This window comes from Terrapene carolina, unplaced genomic scaffold (genome assembly GCF_002925995.2).
Source record: "Terrapene carolina triunguis isolate 2854851 unplaced genomic scaffold, T_m_triunguis-2.0 Scaffold633, whole genome shotgun sequence".
NCBI classification, from domain to species: Eukaryota; Metazoa; Chordata; order Testudines; family Emydidae; genus Terrapene; species Terrapene triunguis.
This window is the reverse complement of record NW_020664984.1, coordinates 1,415,312-1,433,802: the sequence shown is the minus strand read 5'-3', so window position 1 is coordinate 1,433,802 and position 18,491 is coordinate 1,415,312. Positions and strand designations below refer to the sequence as shown.

Sequence of the window (18,491 nt, the reverse complement as noted above, 5' to 3'; positions counted from 1 at the left end):
TGAGGCACAGAGACAAGGTGGGGGAGGTAATATCTTTGATTGGGCCAGCTTCTGTTGGTGGAAAGGATGAGCTTTCGAGCTTCAGAGGCACCACATTGAAAGGGCAAAAATGTGGTGACTGGGTCAGGTAACAAATTGCCACTATTGTAAACAGACTTCAAAACACAGATCAACCTCCTCACACATCAAAGTTGTTTTGACAGGGGCATGGGAACAAAAATCTGGGCGCTGAATAAACCTGAATATTGCTCACTTGTGACATTCAAGGGATGAGAAATGCCAGCGTGTCTCGTAATTACACTTGGGTGCAAAGAGGCATTTCTAACTCAAACCGTCTTGTTCAACTGCTGCCTCATTTTCAATAACTTCCGAAGAGCGACTCGTGCTGGGAACAGGAACCTCTGAATACAGAATTTCCATCTATTTCTCTGCAACACAGGCACAACCTGGGCAGAAGGGAGGTATGCTTCCCCGAAGCTGGTCACTGAGATCTTGAGAACAAGGCAGGTCAGCCATTAATCAATTCAACCCCAACTGATGACAATTCAGGTGCCAACTGTGACTCAGATGCCTGTTCACTAGAACCTGGATTCTGACCATCCAACTCATTTTACACAAGTCTCCAAGCTGCCACCAGGAAATATCTTCCATCTGCTATCAGTCTGGGTTAGATTTAAATTGGCAACCTACCACATACCCCACAAAGGGAGAAGTGGCCGTGACTTCACTAGGGACTTCGCTATTGCTATGGAGTTTACATGGAAGGTGCTCAGAGATGCTACGGAGATGGGCAGCAGTATAAAACGGATAGATGGAGGGATTAGATAGATAGCTATATACATCTCCGTAGCTACTAAGGCCTCTTCATTTTATAAAGTTTAGTTTCTTTCCATATTGAAGGGGCAATGCATGTTTCTCTCCTGCTGAAGCATGACTCAGAAGGACACTGCACAGATTTATGCTGGAAGCATGGGGTTTCCCGCGTTCCTTTAATAGTAACAAAGCTCTAAAGAGATTCCACAGGCTGCCCACAAGAAAAACTCCCAGGAGTCTGCTGTGGAGGCAGATGCTGCTTCTGGGAGATCATTGCCAATAGGTGGCACCTGGAATGTGTGGATGTTGTCCAACTGAGGCGAGGAGGAGGAGTGGGCTGGTGCAGTGAGGCAATCCGACACTTCACCAATGTATTCCCCTCTCTCGCCCCAGCTACGTTCTCAAAAACAGAGTTTCAAATAACGCCAAGGGATTCTGTCAGATAATTGTGATCATCGGTGCCTTGGGCTTTTTATAACTAGAAGGAATGATACAGTGAGGGTAATTAAGCACTGGAACGATTTACTAAGGGCTGTGATGGATTCTCCATCACTGGCAATTTTAAAATCAAGATTGGATGCTCTTCTAAAAGGATATGCTCTAGTTCAAACAGGTATTATTTTGGGGAAGTCCTCGGGGCTGTGTTATACAGGAGGTTAAACTAGATGACCACAGTGGTTCCTTCACTATAAATACTGTTCTGATGATATGCCATCTCCCTTTACAAACTCTCTGCACACAGCTTCCCCATTAAAATGCAGCCAACTCTGGGGTAGACTGGAGCAGAGGGCAGGCTGGAAGCAGGAAGGAACCAAATAGTTGCAGTCACTTGGCTCAGCAGCTGCTTAGCTCAGAGTAAAGTAGCTTCTTCCCCGTCTGCATGACAGTGGAGTCACTGCTGGAGATGGGGAGAGTTGGGATAGACAGGGCAGTTCCACGTGATAGGAGGGGAGAACGTAGGAGTGGACGCAAGGGTCGGAGCCAGGTGGGAGAGAAACAGTTGCGGGGTATTTGCAACACACAGAACTGACATGGAAAATGTTTTCTGATTCCTATTGCCAACATTTCATTTCATCTTATTTCCTTGGAGAACTAAAAAAAGATCCTTTCAGTTTGAGCAATCATGCTCTCTGCTGGTGCTTTTTACATGCTCCAGTACTCACACAGGCTCAGGGTGTTTCTTAATGCCTTCAGAACGCATGGCACCTCGCTGTACTAATGATCTCCCAGACAGCAGCCCCCGAGAGCATCACAATTAGAGGGAAATGAAAGGGTGTACTCGTTGGAGGAATCTGCTCTACAGGAAGCGAGTGACTGTGATTTTTTTTTTTGCCCTGGTTGTTTTTGCAGCAAAGGTGTTCTGCAGATGCCAGGCTGTCAAGGTGGGATGGGGGAGTGGAATGGAGGTGTGAAGGGAAGGCCAAAGGGCAAGGCCAAAGGAAAAACAGCCTGTGAAATCTGGCTCCTCAGGAAACGCACGCCAGGCCTGTGAACCCTGCCCTCAGAAGAGGAACAGCTGGTGCAGGTGAAAGAAAACAAGAGATGAGAAAGAGCGAGCAAGTGAGTTGGAGAGAAGAGAGATTGCCTCAACGAGGCAAGTCGTTTTCTCAAATCTCTTCTTGCTTTCTCATCTTATTTGGAAAAGGTTGACGGGAGGGAGAAAGGAAGGGATGGGTGGGAATTGAAACCTCAAAGAAACAAATGGGCAAAAGACCTTCTGCTTTAAATCAAGGCTGATCAAAACCTTTCTGAAAGCAGGCTGTACTGTTCCTACAGAGAGAGGGTCTAGTCTGCCGTTTTGAGCTGATACACTTTGCCGCCTCAGGCCAATAGCGGGAACTTTTCTTGTCCAGCAAACTATAGTTTTTAGTGTGCAATCTCCTTTCTGAGTTACATATTCCAGTATTTCTGCTGTGCCGTGGGACCCTCTCTGAGCCTATTAACCCAATTAGCCACTCAGTAAAGGACTGAAAATGTGAAAGACGCCAGCATTTAGGACTAGTAGCACTTTGTCAGTCTAGAGCACTCTACAAAGAGCTTCCAGCTGCTCTGGTGAAAAGACAGTTAAGCCTCACAACAGGCCTGGGAGGTAGGTCAGTATTAGTCCCACTTTACAGATGGGGAAACTGAGGTACAGACAACAAAGTGATTTGCTCAGGGTCACACAGAGAATCAGAGCTGGGACTAAAACACTGGTCTTCTGACTCCCAGTCCCATGCTTTAACCAGTAGACCATGCTCCCTCCCTTTGGTTACTGGGGTGAGATCCAGTAGAGCAGATGTATCCTTCCATCTAAATTAAACAGTCCCAGATGCCAAAATAAAAGGTAAAGAATGGCCCAATGAGAGAACAAGATCCTACCCATAGCTCATAAGAATTGCCATAGTGGGTCAGACCAAAGGTCCATCTAGCCCAGTATCCTGTCTTCCGACAGTGGCCAGTGCCAGGTGCCCCAGAGGGAACGAACAGAACAGGGAATCATCAAGTGATCCATCCTCTGTCGCCCATCCCCAGCTTCTGGCAAACAGAGGCTAGGGACACCATCCCTGCCCATCCTGGCTAATAGCTAGGGCATGATCCTAACACTGTGCAGAATGAAATGGTTTCTCTGCCGCTATATGACGAATAATAAAGGTTGTTGGTTCAGCCTCGCACCTGTCAAATATTACTTCAACTCAAGTGAAGCCCAAGCCAGATAAAACCATGAAGTCATGAGCCTGCTACCAAAAAATGTGAGTTTCACATTTCCCAAGGACAGCCCTGTGTGTGTTGTCCAATATCCGATCACAGCAGGGTATCTAGATTTCCATTATCCCATCTATTGAAAGGATGAGCAGGTAACCTACACTTCAGTCCTATAAAATCACTCGCAGCCCTTTTTTCTCTGTGTGTGGGTCACTCTGCTATACCCCAAGCAGAGGCTACATCCCACCCTCGCCCTCATTTCCCCCTTCCGATGGGGTACTATACTTCTGTCCTTCACTGGACAGGGACCACTCATTCAAACTCCAGCCTTAGACAGGAGTTAGTTCACCCCACCTACTCCAGACATGAACACCCACCATCCTCCACTAGTCACCCACAGCTGAACCTGATACAGCTCCAAATACCACAGCTTTTATCTCCAGCCCACCACAGATCATAACAGCAGCGGAAGCAGCTGAGATATAGGGTCTTATTCAACCCTGGTGGACCACCGGGGAAGTCAAAGGAGTTACATCGGAGGTTAACTGGGTTCACGAATTACAATTTAAACTTGAATCAGCATTAAAAACTAAAGTTACTCTTGTCTATGAGTTATTCTGTTGGTTTGCAATAGTGCTGCCTTGCACTGAGATCCCTTCAGAGTCCTACACTGGGCTAGGTCAGTACATAGAAAGGAGCTCTCCCAGGAACATCTTAAGGCTGCAGGAAGAAGTGCTGGAATTTCTGCAGGTGATTGCTTTTCCCTAGGAGTGGTACTGAGCCTATGACCCAGGAGAGCGTTGGCTGCTGGAGTTGTGGATCTGCTGGAGCGTACATCATAGCCTTTCAGCTGGCATATAAAACTGAGCTTCTGACACTTGTGGACATTCAAGACCTCAGGGCACTTGTCACAAGAAGGGCAGTTTTCAAGGCCAGCCTTGACCATAAATGTCAGTTTCGGCCAATGAGCTTTTACGCTGCCTAAAGCCATCAGCATCTAAGGACACCATCCCTCATACCTGGGACTAAAGACAAGCCACCATACTTCTCACTTCTTAAACATCTCCCCAGCCCCAGCAGCTGGCAAATCCTTTCCCCCACTCCTCCCCAAGTTGGACTAAACTACAGTAGAGAATCCCCTCAAGCAAGGCAGTCTTAAGGGAGAGATGGTTGCTTGGAGAACCCCTGTTGCCTTGCATCTGATTTCACTCCTAAGTATGATATAAGGATGCTTCTGGAGGGCTACGGCTGTGACCTCCATACAGCTCTTTTTGTCAAGTGCCATTTCATTAAAAAATCAGCCTTTTAACTGTGGACACATTTCAACCTCACCAAATCTGCTAATTATTGACAGTTGGTGAAGAGGAGATTTCACTTGTTCCTCCTGTTAAACTGCATCTAATTAGTAATTACTGGTTCACTGTCATCTTTACTGCAATAATCCCACTGCACATTGGCTCATTAACCTTTTGCTTTTCTAATGCAGCCTGCCAACAAGATGAAGGCTGAAACAGATTGGAAAACAATAGCTCAGTCTTGTATTTTAGATGTTTTTCCTCTTGCCCTGGAGAGCCGAAGGGAAGATTATTTTTAAGAAAAGAATTTCAATTGCAATCAGCCTCATTCTTGGTGACGGTTTGTCCTACATCTAGTCAGCTACTAGAAATCTTTAAACTGAGCCTGTGATGGGGCCTGGGTCTCTCTGTCACTGACTCCTCTTCCAGATGTTTCAGCCCTTGTAACCAGAGCCCCGTGCACTACACAGCATGCTGGACCTGGGTTCGGCAGCAAGATTCCTGGACTCTGCAGGTGCAGCAGACGGAAATTGTGCAGCAGTTTCTTTTAAATAGAAAATGAAGGGTCTGAGTTAATTAAATATGTACGTGAACAATGAACTCAGCATGGCAGCCCCTGGCTTATTTATTGGGATGCTGAATTCAATTGATTTTATGCAATTCCCATTTTCAGTGTTGGACATGTTGCAGATGTTTGTACAGGCAATGCATAACTGCACTGGAGGGACAGTCAGTGAGTATGCTGTAGGTTACAGCAGCTGGGCAGGAGATGCTGCGAGAGGCATGGCAAGCATGGGGGGAGGGATAGCTCAGTGGTTTGAGCATTGGCCTGCTAAACCCAAGGTTGTGAGTTCAATCCTTGAGGGGGCCACTTAGGGATCTGGGGCAAAATCAGTACTTGGTCCTGCTAGTGAAGGCAGGGGGCTGGACTTGATGTCCTTTCAAGGTCCCTTCCAGTTCTAGGAGATAGGATATCTCCATTTATTTATTTAAAAAGCAGTTTGAGATTGTGAGCTAAGAATATTAACTGGGTATTTCTGCTAAAGCGATCTGCAGTGAAATACTTAATGCTGCAATTAGGTTTCAGAGTCAACACCTTCTTGAGATTAATGGGATAATTCCCATAAAGTTTTAGACTTGCTGCAGACCCAAGGAGACATCACTGCATTGGTTTACACTTGGTTTCTGTTTTCAGGGTTATCTTCACAACCATAAGGGCTAGAAAAGAAAAAAGAAAAGAAAAGAAAAGAAAAGAAAAGAAAATGGAGCTTCTGGAGCACAGGCCTGCAGTATGAAGTGAATCAGAGAACACCTGGGGCTCTGCTCTTGACTAGATATGGGTCCAAGACAGTTTTGATCCACTAACTTTCCCAAAGCTTGGTTGATCAACTCAAGGGTTACTATTCTAATGTCTATGTAGACAGTTTTAAGGCCAGATTCTGATTTCACTTACACTGGCTTTAAACTGGTGTAACTCCACTGACTCTGAGGCAGCTATTTCTGACCTACGTTGGTGTAAATGAAAGCAGAATCAAATCTTACGGCTTAAAAAAACCACCCAAATGGGCTGCTTCATTAATCTACAGAATGTGGCAAAACTCACCATTTTTCTCAGGCCTATGGGGAGCAAGCAGTTAGACAGGATGGGAAAGTAGAGGTTTGGTGATAGGAATTGCTATTAAGGTCTCTGGCTTTTGCATAGGTTGCTGGGGCACCCCTTTAAATCTGTTATAGGGCTTTAACTCTGTGCAATATTGTTTCTTATACGTTTTGTAAAGTGCTCAGAGTCAACAATGGGAGCTCAATACAATCAACATAAATACATTAAACGAACTAGGCTCCCCACTTCGGTCCCCTAAACTAAACTGAGAACAAAAAGCCACTGAAGCTCCTAAGCTGAGAGAGAGCTTAATAGTGAATCAGCTGCTAGGCTCATTTAATCACTGACGTCAAGTACATGCATAGCAGAGTCAAATTTGGCTCATTTACTGTTATTTTAAATGGTCCCTCTTTGGAGCCGAATCCCCTGGTTACACTCCTGTTGCCAATCATTTGCTCCATGGACATAGCTTGTTACAAGCGGACTGCCTCTAATGTCCTATCTATAGCTGCTTTACACCTACTACCTCCACAAACAAAACAAATACTTGTAGCACAGGGCACAGAGTTCATATCCAGACACACAGGAAGGTCTGCTAGCGTAGCCAGGAGAGGAAGCAAGGTCTGGCAGATTTTGTGGGCCACTAGTGCACACACATAAGCCAAACACATCACCCGCTCAGATCCTGAATTGAGAGACTCAGGATTGATGGGCGTAACAGGACCAAGTCTGTGAAGAACTGGCTCAGAAGAGATTATGGTTTTAGAGAACTGACCTACTCCATTCACTTCCTAGGTGCTGAATGTCTCCAAAGCTCATCAGCCATTAAACAGACCGGAATCAGATTCTGCAGGACTGGAGATTACACACACCCTTCAGTAAATGGAAACACTTTTTAAAAGACTGGGAGTCTGATAAGACTGAACATAAAAATGCTTGATACCTCAAGTTCCCACAGCAGGACCTCAATTCTCTTGAAGCTGAGCCGGAGGGACCAGAGCTGAGAACCCAGTGGATAATGAGCAATACACCACTGGCTGTAATGGCTTCCCTTCACTGACACGATGCGTGGGCAGAGAGCACATCAGTCTGTTTTAGCGGCTAATCAGCTCTGATTCATGTTTACACTGTAGATAACACTTTTTTTGCTTTTAGAAGGTCACTTTCAATTAATCTTTGTACCATTTTAAAAGTCCCCATTGTTTGCAATTGTAATAGTCTTTGATGCAAGATCGACATTAATTTTTCTCTGTAATTTAAAGACAGCTGGGATTGATATGGCCATTAACATCAATATATCCTGTCAGACCAATATATCAATAATAGCACTTTTCACCCAAAGAGCTCACAGTACCTTACAGATGTCCGTAAGCACTGTTAGACTCACTTTTCAGATAGGAAAACTAAGGCACGGACTTTTTTTTCTTTTTTTAAGGCCCAAACCTTCACAGAGGGCATATAATTTTGGATGCTTCAACTTTTGGATAACAAACTTTAGATACCTGTGGCTTGATTGGGTGCTCCTCGCCTCTGGAAATCAGACCCTAGGTGCCTTAAGATGGAGACCCAAACAATGAGTCACCCAAAATTAGTGGACATTTTTGAAAATTTAAGCCTTAATGACTATCCCAAGGAATTTAGGCCCAAGGAATTTCAGTGGCAGTTGTGATTGGACCCCAGTTCCGGTTTTACTTGAATGGTTTCCGCTACAAAACAGTTAAGTATCCCATCTTCTTTTGACTGGCATTTTGGTGACCCCGTAAGCAAGAGAACATCAAACTGGCTTTGAAGTGTGGCTTTTGGCCGCAAAGTGAAATCTGACACAACCTAACAGATTCTTGTTGTTCGGCACCAACAATGTGCACTATGCTGCACAAGACACAGAGCAAAGGCAGTCCCTGCCCTGAAGATACAATCTAGAGATGAAATGGAGAAGGTGGAATACTCTGAGAAGCTGCAAGAACACGTATCTGCTCCTTGTGTGTCTTCCTGTCATAGAGGCTTGCTTTATAGACAAAAACAACAAATGTTCACTACATGAACACTCCGGAGACAACACAGACCTGGGAGGGTGAGCAGGACTGTGTTCTTCCTGATGCACCAGAAACAAAAGAGGCAGCTCAGTTCTGACCGCATAATCTTTACTATGGATGCTAATGAAAGAGAATGAACCCAGCTTGACTCTCAGAGCCTAGGGTGAGCTGTCAGGGCCCTCAGGTAGAAACACAAACATCATTTGACTTGTGAACGGAGCACATTTGACCTAGAATCACTGAAAGAGAATAACTATGGAGGGCCACAATGTCGTCTTTAAAGCGTTACTCTTGACTACAGCTGCTACCCTTTAAGTGCAAGCAGAGAGGATTCTTTCCAGGTACATTTTTTTTAATGCCTCATTTAAACGTTTTGTGTCCCCGCTCCTCCCTGCAATTAATATGTGTTAAAACTGATTACTGCACAGCCTAAGAATCCTCAAGACAGAAGTGGGTGAACCAACTAACTCCTATGGGAGAAAAAAAGGATGGGAGGGGAAGGGAGGCCAAGCAGGAATGGTGCCGTGTGTTGTATTTAAACTGTATATTTCTTGCATGGAACATAGGACTTTCTACTCAGTTCATCACTGGTTAACTTCAGCCTTCACTTAATTTGATCCAAACCTCAGGAATCAAATCCTTTATAATAAATATAACAAAATCACAACCCCTTTTTTTGATCACCCAGGGCAGATATTGTTGTATGATCCAATCACCAGCTAAAGGAAAGGAAAACCCACATGATAATAAAAGATGAACATGGCTCTCTGTATGCATCCAGCCATTGTTACTGACAATGTAAGCACGGCTGTGTGCTGAGCAAGCTGTGATGTGCACGCCGGAGCCATATATATAACAAGACCAAGCACATATTTAAGTCAAGGAGACAACAGCTGACTCCCAAAGAACAGGAAGGCCTGGTAGCAATCAAACATTCAACAGAGCAATCCATTTTTGTGATCCACTGTGTTGTCCACATACCAAACCCACACCTCCACACAGGCCCTCTCTCTCTAAACTGCCAAGTCAACATGCCCCCTGTATGCGTAGGCTAGAAACAGCCAACCTTCCCAATGACTCTTCTGGCTGGGGGCGTCTCCAAAAGCCTTAGACTGCGTGAGGTTTTAGATCCTGTTGGCTGCTGTGGTTGGGATCACCTGATAAAATCTCGCCCACCATTAGCTGGGGGAGGCAAACAAGCTGCCACGTTGCGGTGACTTCAGTGGAGCTACTACGCCTCTGCTTTGCGCGGCACAGTGTAATACAGACTAGACGTGCACTGACCTCTGACATCTGTGGAAAGAGACTGATGGCCAAGGGAAGAGCCAGGCCAAAGGCCGCGAGGCACACAATGCCTTGCACTGGGAGAACCATCCGGGGACGGGATCGCAGGAGAGACGTTCTGTAAAGAGGAACGAGGCTTTGTTAGTTCGGCGGACACACCGGGTGACCCCGCGCCATCATCCAAACAAGCTCTGCTGCTCTGTTAGTGCTGCACAAGGAGCAGTGGAGCAGTCTCCCTGTCTGTGACTGACTCCAAATCCCACCTCGAGATCCGACCGTCTCCCTGGCTCAGGACTCCCTGGCAAAACATTCATGAGACAGGACCAGGTCTCTGGCCCTTACTCATGTTAAGCGGTACCCTGCTCTGGGAGTGGTCCTAATGAGATCAGTGGGACCCACTCACAGAGGACAATGCTACTCCTGGTGAGTACGAGCACCATAATCTGTCTCACAGGGAGTTATGCACACACGATGGGCCAGTCCTGCAGGCCTGTGTAGTTCCATTAAAGTGAACTGGCCAGACTCAGAGGTGATGTGCCTAGGCTGGTGTAGGCTGGACTCCCTGGATGCAACTGCATACCCAGCCCCTTGGGGACCCAGCACACAAAGCTGTAGCCCTGTCTGGGCTAGCAGGGGGTTGCTGTGGCCCCATAACTGAAGGAATTTCTGTAAGTTGATGCAGACTTGCAACTCACAACCTGGAGCTGCTCAAAATAGCCATAGTGCCATCTGCTACAACCCCAGCCATACCATGCCCCCCGTGTTCCCAGCCCCAGCTTGGCATGCCCTCCACAGGGGGGTGTTTGCGGCTGCCTTACACAGTGTGCAAGATACACCAACTTAGAGGGCCAAATACAGTAGCTTTTCCTACCCTCAAGCTATTATTGACTATTTGTATTACAGCAGGTGCTAGAGGCCCATGTCCTACCCTCACTGGAGAATTAACTCGGGTGATCAGCACTTGCATCTGAGCACCTGGGTTAGCTTAGCCTGGGTGTGAGCTGCCACCTTGCCAAGCCATAATACCTGAGTTACTGTATCCTCACTGGTACTGTGCTCCCTGGTGTGTGTCACTAGGACTTCTGGGGACATAACCCACGGTTCTTCGCGCTGCAGTTAGCTGAGCCACTCTATAATTCTGTCCCTATGAGTTGTGGGAGAACTTGTCAGTCCTTCTGAGCACACGGGGGGGAATTGTGGGAAGGCACCGGAGGACGATCAGCACTCAAGCCTGCATCCTCACTCCAAAGCGGGTGGGTTACCGGCACGAGTGAAAGCAGAACTCAGGCTCTAGCTCTCAGACCCAGCCGGGCCAGCTAGCCTGGGTTTGAAGCACCACCAAGCTCAGGCGAGAGGGCTTTGTATGTGGACAGGATGGGGGTTAGGGACAAGACCCGAGTACGAGCCTGAGTGAACTCTGCAGTGAAGACAGACCCGTAGTATAAAGACAGACCCTGCCCCAAAGAACTTACAATCTTAACTGCAAGACAGACCGAGAGTGGGAGGGGAAATGAAGGCCTGGAGAAGGGAAGGGACTTGCCCCAGCACACCCAGCAGATCAGTAGCTGTGTAGGGAACAGAACCCTGTTCTCCTGAGTGCCTTTCCTACCCTTCATTTAAATCATCACTCAGGGCTTTTCACATTTCTTCTTTCCCTTTGTCTCTCTGATCAGCCTGACTGTGCACAAGACAGCATTGTAAGGTCACAAACGGCAGGAAGCGAAGCAGCTCTCTACATCGAGAGAAGAGGCCAGCCGAGCACCCGAGGCTCTCTCGGTCTCACCAATGGTGGCAGCTGAGAGCTGCATTTTTATTTTTCCTTTGAGTAAAGCTTGGGGATAAAAATAGGGCCAGACCCTGAGCTGGTGTAAATCAACCATAGCTCCTTTCTCCTCCAGAGTCAGAACTCCGCACTAATGGTGAGTGGAGACAACACTGCTTTACATTAAGTGTGCACTCCGCAAGCTGGGCCCGTAGTATCCAATATTAATCCGTCCTGTGATCAGCAGCCTGGAAAAGGATTTAAGCGCAATCCTTGTAGCCTATGCTCAGGCAGAATTCCTGCTGAAGGCAACAGCAGTTGTGTTTGCATAAGAGGTTCCGGATCAGGCCCTTAATTATATTATAACAAAGTTCTAAGATTACTCTACAGGAAAACAAGCCTTCAAGAACTGCCAGCAATGAAAAGTGGATAACTGGTCCCCTCTCTCTGGGAGAGAGGAGATTGCTGGAACTGATGCATTCAACTTGTGCTTAAAATGTCATGATCCATTAGAGCCCTTACTGAGAAACTTGTAGAGACTGGTCTCTTTCTGGCTTCCCTGGAGTACAGTTTAGAACCCAGACATCATTGCTTACACCATCCTGGCACTTTAATTTGGAAACTGCGCCCTTTTTAATTACTGCCCTGTTGGGGTCCTTATAATCACCCAAGTCAAAACTAAACCAATTTAAAATGATCACTGCTACAGCTCCCAGGTGTGACTTCCAGGAGTGTTTTAAACTCAGGCCAGTTCAAATTACAATGGCTATAACCTCCTAATTAAGAAGAGTTATGGCTTGATTTAAAGAAAAAAAAAACTAATTAACACATGAAGTGTAATGTCTTAATTGGGACTCGGATTCTAAAATTTGTGAAGTTCAGGATAAATGATTCATAATTAGTGGAGAAGGATCACTTTTCTTCTGCCCTTAGGATCTTTGTCCTCAAATCAGTTTTCAAAATAACATTTAGCTCAATATTGTCTTCTGCATTTTGCAGAGAGGGAATCGGAATGCTGTCTAATATCCCAACAACTGGCTCCCCCCCACTAAAATCTACATCTGATTTCAATTGCTAGATGTTCCACAACCTCCTGTTTGCAACGCAATCATCGCATACCAGATAAAAGAATGAATTCACTGTTTGTTAAATAGTGAACTAGTTTATTTCCCGGTAAATAAATTGTGAGCCTTGCTCAGCTGTTAGAGTACAGAACTGGAAGTCAAGACTCCTAGGTCCTATTAACAGCTCTGTCACTGAAATTATGGCCTGGTCTACATGGGGGGGAGAAATCGAACTAAGATACGCTAAGAATATGATAATAGCATAGCTGAAGTCGATGTATCTTAGGTCGACTTACCTCGCGTCCTCACGGCGCGGGGTCAACTGCCGCCGCTCCCCCGTCAACTCTGCTTCCGCCTCTTGCCGTGGTCATAGAATCATAGAATATCAGGGTTGGAAGGGACCTCAGGAGGTCATCTAGTCCAACCCCCTGCTCAAAGCAGGACCAATCCCCAGACAGATTTTTGCCCCAAATCCCTAAATGGCCCCCTCAAGGATTGAACTCACAACCCTGGGTTTAGCAGGCCAATGCTCAAACCACTGAACTATCCCTCCCTCCTGGTGGAGTACAGGAGTCGACGGCAGAGCGATCGGGGATCGATATATCACGTCTACACTAGACGCGATAAATCGATCCCCGATAGATCGATCACTACCCGCCAATCCGGCAGGTAGTGTAGACGTACCCTATGTCTACACTTAAAATGATACAGCGGCACTGCTGCACCGCGTCAGCATAGACGCTACAGCAACAGGAGGGGTTCCCCCGCTGCTGTAGTTAATCCACCTCCCCAAGAGGCAGTAGCTAGGGCCAAAGGTGCTGGAACTAGGGGTGTGTGTGGGGGGGGTGTTGCCGCACCCCCTGGTTTGAAGTAGTAATAACCCAAATACGTGGTTTCTGCCTTCAGCACCCCCACTATAAAAGTTGTTCCAGCACCACTGGCTAGATCGACAGGAGAATTCTTCTGTTCACCTAGCACTATCTACACCGGGGGGTTAGATCGGCCTCTAACTACACCCCAGAGAGACGTACCAAAGCCATTGTAATTTTTCACTGTAGACCAGCCCTGACGTGCTTCGGGCCAGATGATCATACTCCCAGGGAACGAACAGTACCTTGCACTATCAGTAGTTCCATTAAAATCAACCAGGCTACTTGTGGAAGTACTGATACGACTCAGTGCAAGTAGGGATATCCCACTTGAACCCTCTGTGATTCAAAATATATCAGATCAGCACACATTTTCCAAAGTGGCCTCTAATTCCGAGTGGCTCCAATTTTTGGGTGCTCAGTTTTGGATGCATTGAGCCCAATACATTGCTGCCTGCATCATGTGTTGTCGTTTACACCAGTGGAAAACGAGTGCAACACACTAGCAAATCAGAACGGTAGGGTTTTATACCCACTTTGCAGTGGGGCAAACAATGCTCAAGGCAATTCTATGGTGAATCAGACCCAGCGTTCCTAAAGCTGGGCACCCAAACACTATATATAGAATTAGAAGCCACCTTTGAAAATGTGGGCCTTGCCTCTTCTGTTCCTCTGCCTGCAAAATGATCATATTTACATCCCGTTCTTCCCATTTCTGAGGCACACAGAGCAGCGCTGCCTGCCGCACGCGCGACTGTGAAGCACAATTAACGTTTGCAAATTGATCTTTGGATGAAAGACACTATGTATGTGCAAAGTATTTCTCCTCCTGCCACTGCCACCACTTTTCTCCTTCTGTCTGTCTCTCTCTCTCTCTTTTTAAGCTTTGTCTGTCTACTCCCCCTCAAAATTCCCTGGTGCCTACTTTTTTGGCATCTTGCTGCTGACGCACAGCGGATACAAGCAAGCCAATGACATCATGAGGAGCTTCTGGCTCATTGAGCTCAGGTATAAATTATGATTCTGAGATAGATGTATTTAAAACAGAAAGACCTTAAAGATCCCATATATATATATGTGTGTGTGTGCGTGTGTGTGTGTATATCAACTTATGCAGACAGTACATCTGCTCCACAGACACAGTGTGTTGTAGATCTTGTAAATACACCTTCATTCAACTTTCATCACATTGTTCATTAGTGATTTAAATTTTGCATAATTTGGCAGCTGCCTCTGGTGTTTTTCAGGAGGTACTGTAATTTATTCCATATGGAAGTCACTTGGTGTACTAAAAAGGAGTTATCAGGTTCAGTGAACCAGAGCTGTATTTGCCTAGAAGAAGGTGTTAGATGCTAAACTAAATATGACAGGAGTTAACTGAAATCTCCCGACTGACAGATTCTGTGGGTTTTGTCGTGTTTAATATAAACAGGATCATAGCTAATACGTACATTATGAGAGACTGGGAATTACAATGGGGCAGGAACATTATGTTGATTTCTTGTGGGTCAAAGCCCTGAGTATCCTGAGACACATCCCAGGCAGGAGGGGGCTACTCAGAGCCCCTTGTTAAAACTGCACTTCCAAAATAAAGGAATGTATGGGGTGATTTTCCTGTCTTTGAGGGATCTGTCCCATATCTGGATCCTGCTAATCCACCCCTGCCACAAGCAACTTATCCCTAGGGATCAGAAAAATCTACCTGAGGAGCACATTTATTTTGCCAGCTGGATGGCCTCTATTTTTAAAATCAGTTCCCTGGGGAAGCTTCCCCCAGATGCCCTACAAGCCATCCCCACCCCTCCGTTGAGGGTCACCCAAGAGAATGCTGTGCTTTGGTTGCGATAAGGCAGCTGTCAGGAGAGCCAGGGACTCCAGGATTTTCCTTTTAAAAGGAAAACCAGCTTCGACTTAGGACATGTGGGAGCCTCAGCATGGCATGGGTGCACGTGGCTGTGAGGCTGTCAGCTGAGCCATTTCACTGCACACCTGGAGACCTATCATGTTAAAATCTGGGCTAGAAGGGAGGTTAAGAGAGAGAAGAAACTCTCATCTTTAGGCGGTAAAACGTTGACACTCTCTACGGATTCCCCTTAGTCCCCACACTCTGCCGACATCACCAGCCTCATCGGACGACTGGCCAGTTCTGCACCCCGTGACCCCGTGCCTTCTTCCATGTGGCCCACTGTGCACAGTACGACCTCCCGGAGATTACCACAGGGTCCCAACCCTGCCTGCACGTAAGTCCCTCTTGAAGACCCACTTCTGCTGGGCAACCTACAGTGAACTGAGCTGTCTTGTACATAAATTGCCTGTTGTTGTTGTTCCCCCTTTCCCTCACCTCTATCTACGTGTCTGACTGTCCTTCAACTGGGAGCTCCTTGGGACAGTGACCAACCTTGCAAAGTGTTTGGAAAGCTCTGGGTACACGCTGGGCACTACCAAAAATAAATGATTGTAAAGACACTCTGCTGGTGCCTTGCCCAGTCAGTGGCTTGAGACGATTTTAAACTATGCATAAAATGGTGCTCAACTGTTTTTATTGCAGAATTAAGGCTATTTTGATTAAAACAATATAACCAGTGTCTTGAACTTTATGCCCTTTGCCTTCTGGACTACAGCAAAGTGACATACCTGGGCATGAAACCTTCAGCCCGTAGCAAACTCCAACTGGTACAGAACACGGCAGCAGATCTCCTGAGCAACGTGAGCACATCACACCTGTCCTCCACTCCCTGCACTACCAAACCAAGTTCAAGGTCTCAATCCTTATCTTCAAAGCACTCAACAGCCTGGGTCGAGGTTACCTAAAGAGCCTACATCTTCGGGATGGGGACGGTTGTCAATGATCTTTCTCCTCTGGCACAATGGAACTGTGACGCTGTGCAGTCTATAGGGTTTTATAAAAACATAATAAGGAGTGAATATAATGTAACTGGAATATGCTTCATGCAAAAGGTCTCTTGTAAGGTATCATTACAAAGCTTATAATCTACTGAGTGTGACCATCCTATTTGTATAAATGTACCACTCTTGTATCTAAAACTAGAAATATGAAATATAACTCTGAGGGCCTATTGTAATTATGCAAAGCGCGGGCCATTAATAGTGGTTTGGAATCTTGATGACTCCCATTAACCAGGGCCATTGTCTGCAGATGGCTCTGTTTCACCTGTAAGTCTTCCTGTATATGGGCAGGTCTACACTACCCGCCTGATTCGGCGGGTAGAAATTGATCTCTCGGGGATCGAATTATCGCGTCTCGTTGGGACACGACAATCGATCCCCGAATCGACGCTTCTACTCCACCAGCGGAGGTAGGAGTAAGCGCCGTCGACGGGGGAGCCGCGGAGGTCGATTTGCCACGGTCCTCACAGTGGGGTAAGTCGGCTCCGATACGTCGAATTCAGCTACACTATTCGCGTACCTGAATTTGCGTATCTTAAATCGACCCCCCCCACCTCCCGTAGTGAGGACGTAGCCTATGTGTGTGCTGGCAAGTGGGTAATGAAGTCTTGCAGTGACATGTGATCATGTCACCTGACCTGGAATCCATCTTTAACCTGGTGCTTTTCCAGTGGGGGGGGGGGGTGAAACCCAGAGGGACAAAGGGTTCCCGCCTTATGCAAAAGATATATAAAGGGGTGGAAGAGAACAGAGGGGGGGAGGAGCCATCATGAAGAATCCCCTAGCTATCACCTGAGCTGGAACAAGAGCTGTACCAGGGGAAAGAATTGTGCCCAGGCCTGGAAGGTGTCCAGTCTGAGAAAAAACTTACTGAAGCATCTCTGAGGGTGAGATTATCTGTATGTAGTTTGATTAGGCATAGATTGGCGCATTTTATTTTATTTTGCCTGGTGACTTACTTTGTTCTGTCTGTTACTACTTGGAACCACTTAAATCCTACTTTCTGTATTTAATAAAATCACTTTCTACTTAGTAATTAACTCAGAGTATGTATTAATAACTGGGGGAGCAAACAACTGTGCATATCTCTCTATCAGTGTTATAGAGGGCAAACAATTTATGAGTTTGCCCTGCATAAGCTTTATGCAGGGTAAAATGGATTTATTTGGGTTTAGACTTCATTGGGAGTTGGGCATCTGAGTGCTAAAGACAAGCACACTTCTGTGAGCTGTTTTCAGGTAAACTTGCAGCTTTGGGGCAAGTGATTCAGACCCTGGGTCTGTGTTGGAGCAGACAGGAGTGTCTGGCTCAGCAGGACAGGGTGCTGGAGTCCTGAGCTGGCAGGGAAAACAGGAATAAAAGTAGTCTTGGCACATTGGATGGCAACTGCCAAGGGGGTTTCTGTGATCCAACCCGTCACAGGAACTCTCTGAAATAAGAGTAGAGCTTGTCTGTGCAGGAGACAGAGGTTTTTCAGGGGCCGGTCGGAGACGGCGAAATGAAATCCCTCAGGAACTAAGGACCACCACGAACCTCACCACTTTCCATTCTAAGTGCTAGGGACACGTCTTTGACCTTGTCATCTCTAATATAAACACATAGCAGCATATGTACGTTTGGATGTATAATGTACGTACATGTGGGTGTATAAACCCTCCAAAAGAAAACACTCCACTGCACACACACTGTGAAGAGGATGAGAGAACAAAAAATGTGACAGATGTGCAGTCACATTGCTTAATTCTCTACTGAAAGGCGCTAAGATACTCCAGCAATGAGTGTGGTATAAGGACCTATATAGAATAGAATAGCTAGAATCCTCCCCATGAACAAATCAAACCAGTAGCCCTACTTATCCACTCCATAGTATAAAGATTTCCAGACAAGGGTCTCTAGTACAAGTCTGTTTGCCAAAAGGTTCTGCCACCTTCTTTGGCTCTGGTTATGAGAAACCCTTTTCATTTAACTTGAAAAACAAATTAATTGATTCCCAGTTCTCCTCTCCAACACAGCACACAAATCCCAAGACACTGGGGTCACAGGTTAAGGGAGAGGGAGGGAGAAATTATTGTGTGAGTCCCTGTTAAAATCTTAGTATCAGAGGGGTAGCTGTGTTAGTCTGTATCCACAAAAACAACGAGGAGTCCGGTGGCACCTTAAAGACTAACAGATTTAGTTG

The 18,491-nt window shown here is 46.3% G+C and overlaps 1 protein-coding gene across 1 annotated transcript in view; it reads right to left on the bottom strand.

The window, feature by feature from the left end:
• Positions 1-18,491, bottom strand: part of SFXN5 (sideroflexin 5) — a 166,938-nt gene that overhangs the window by 20,116 nt on the left and 128,331 nt on the right. Inside the window, exon 13 of the mRNA XM_026659548.1 lies at positions 9,711-9,828. Within this exon, the coding sequence (XP_026515333.1) occupies positions 9,711-9,828 (118 nt within the window). The remainder of the gene's footprint in view (positions 1-9,710; positions 9,829-18,491) is intronic.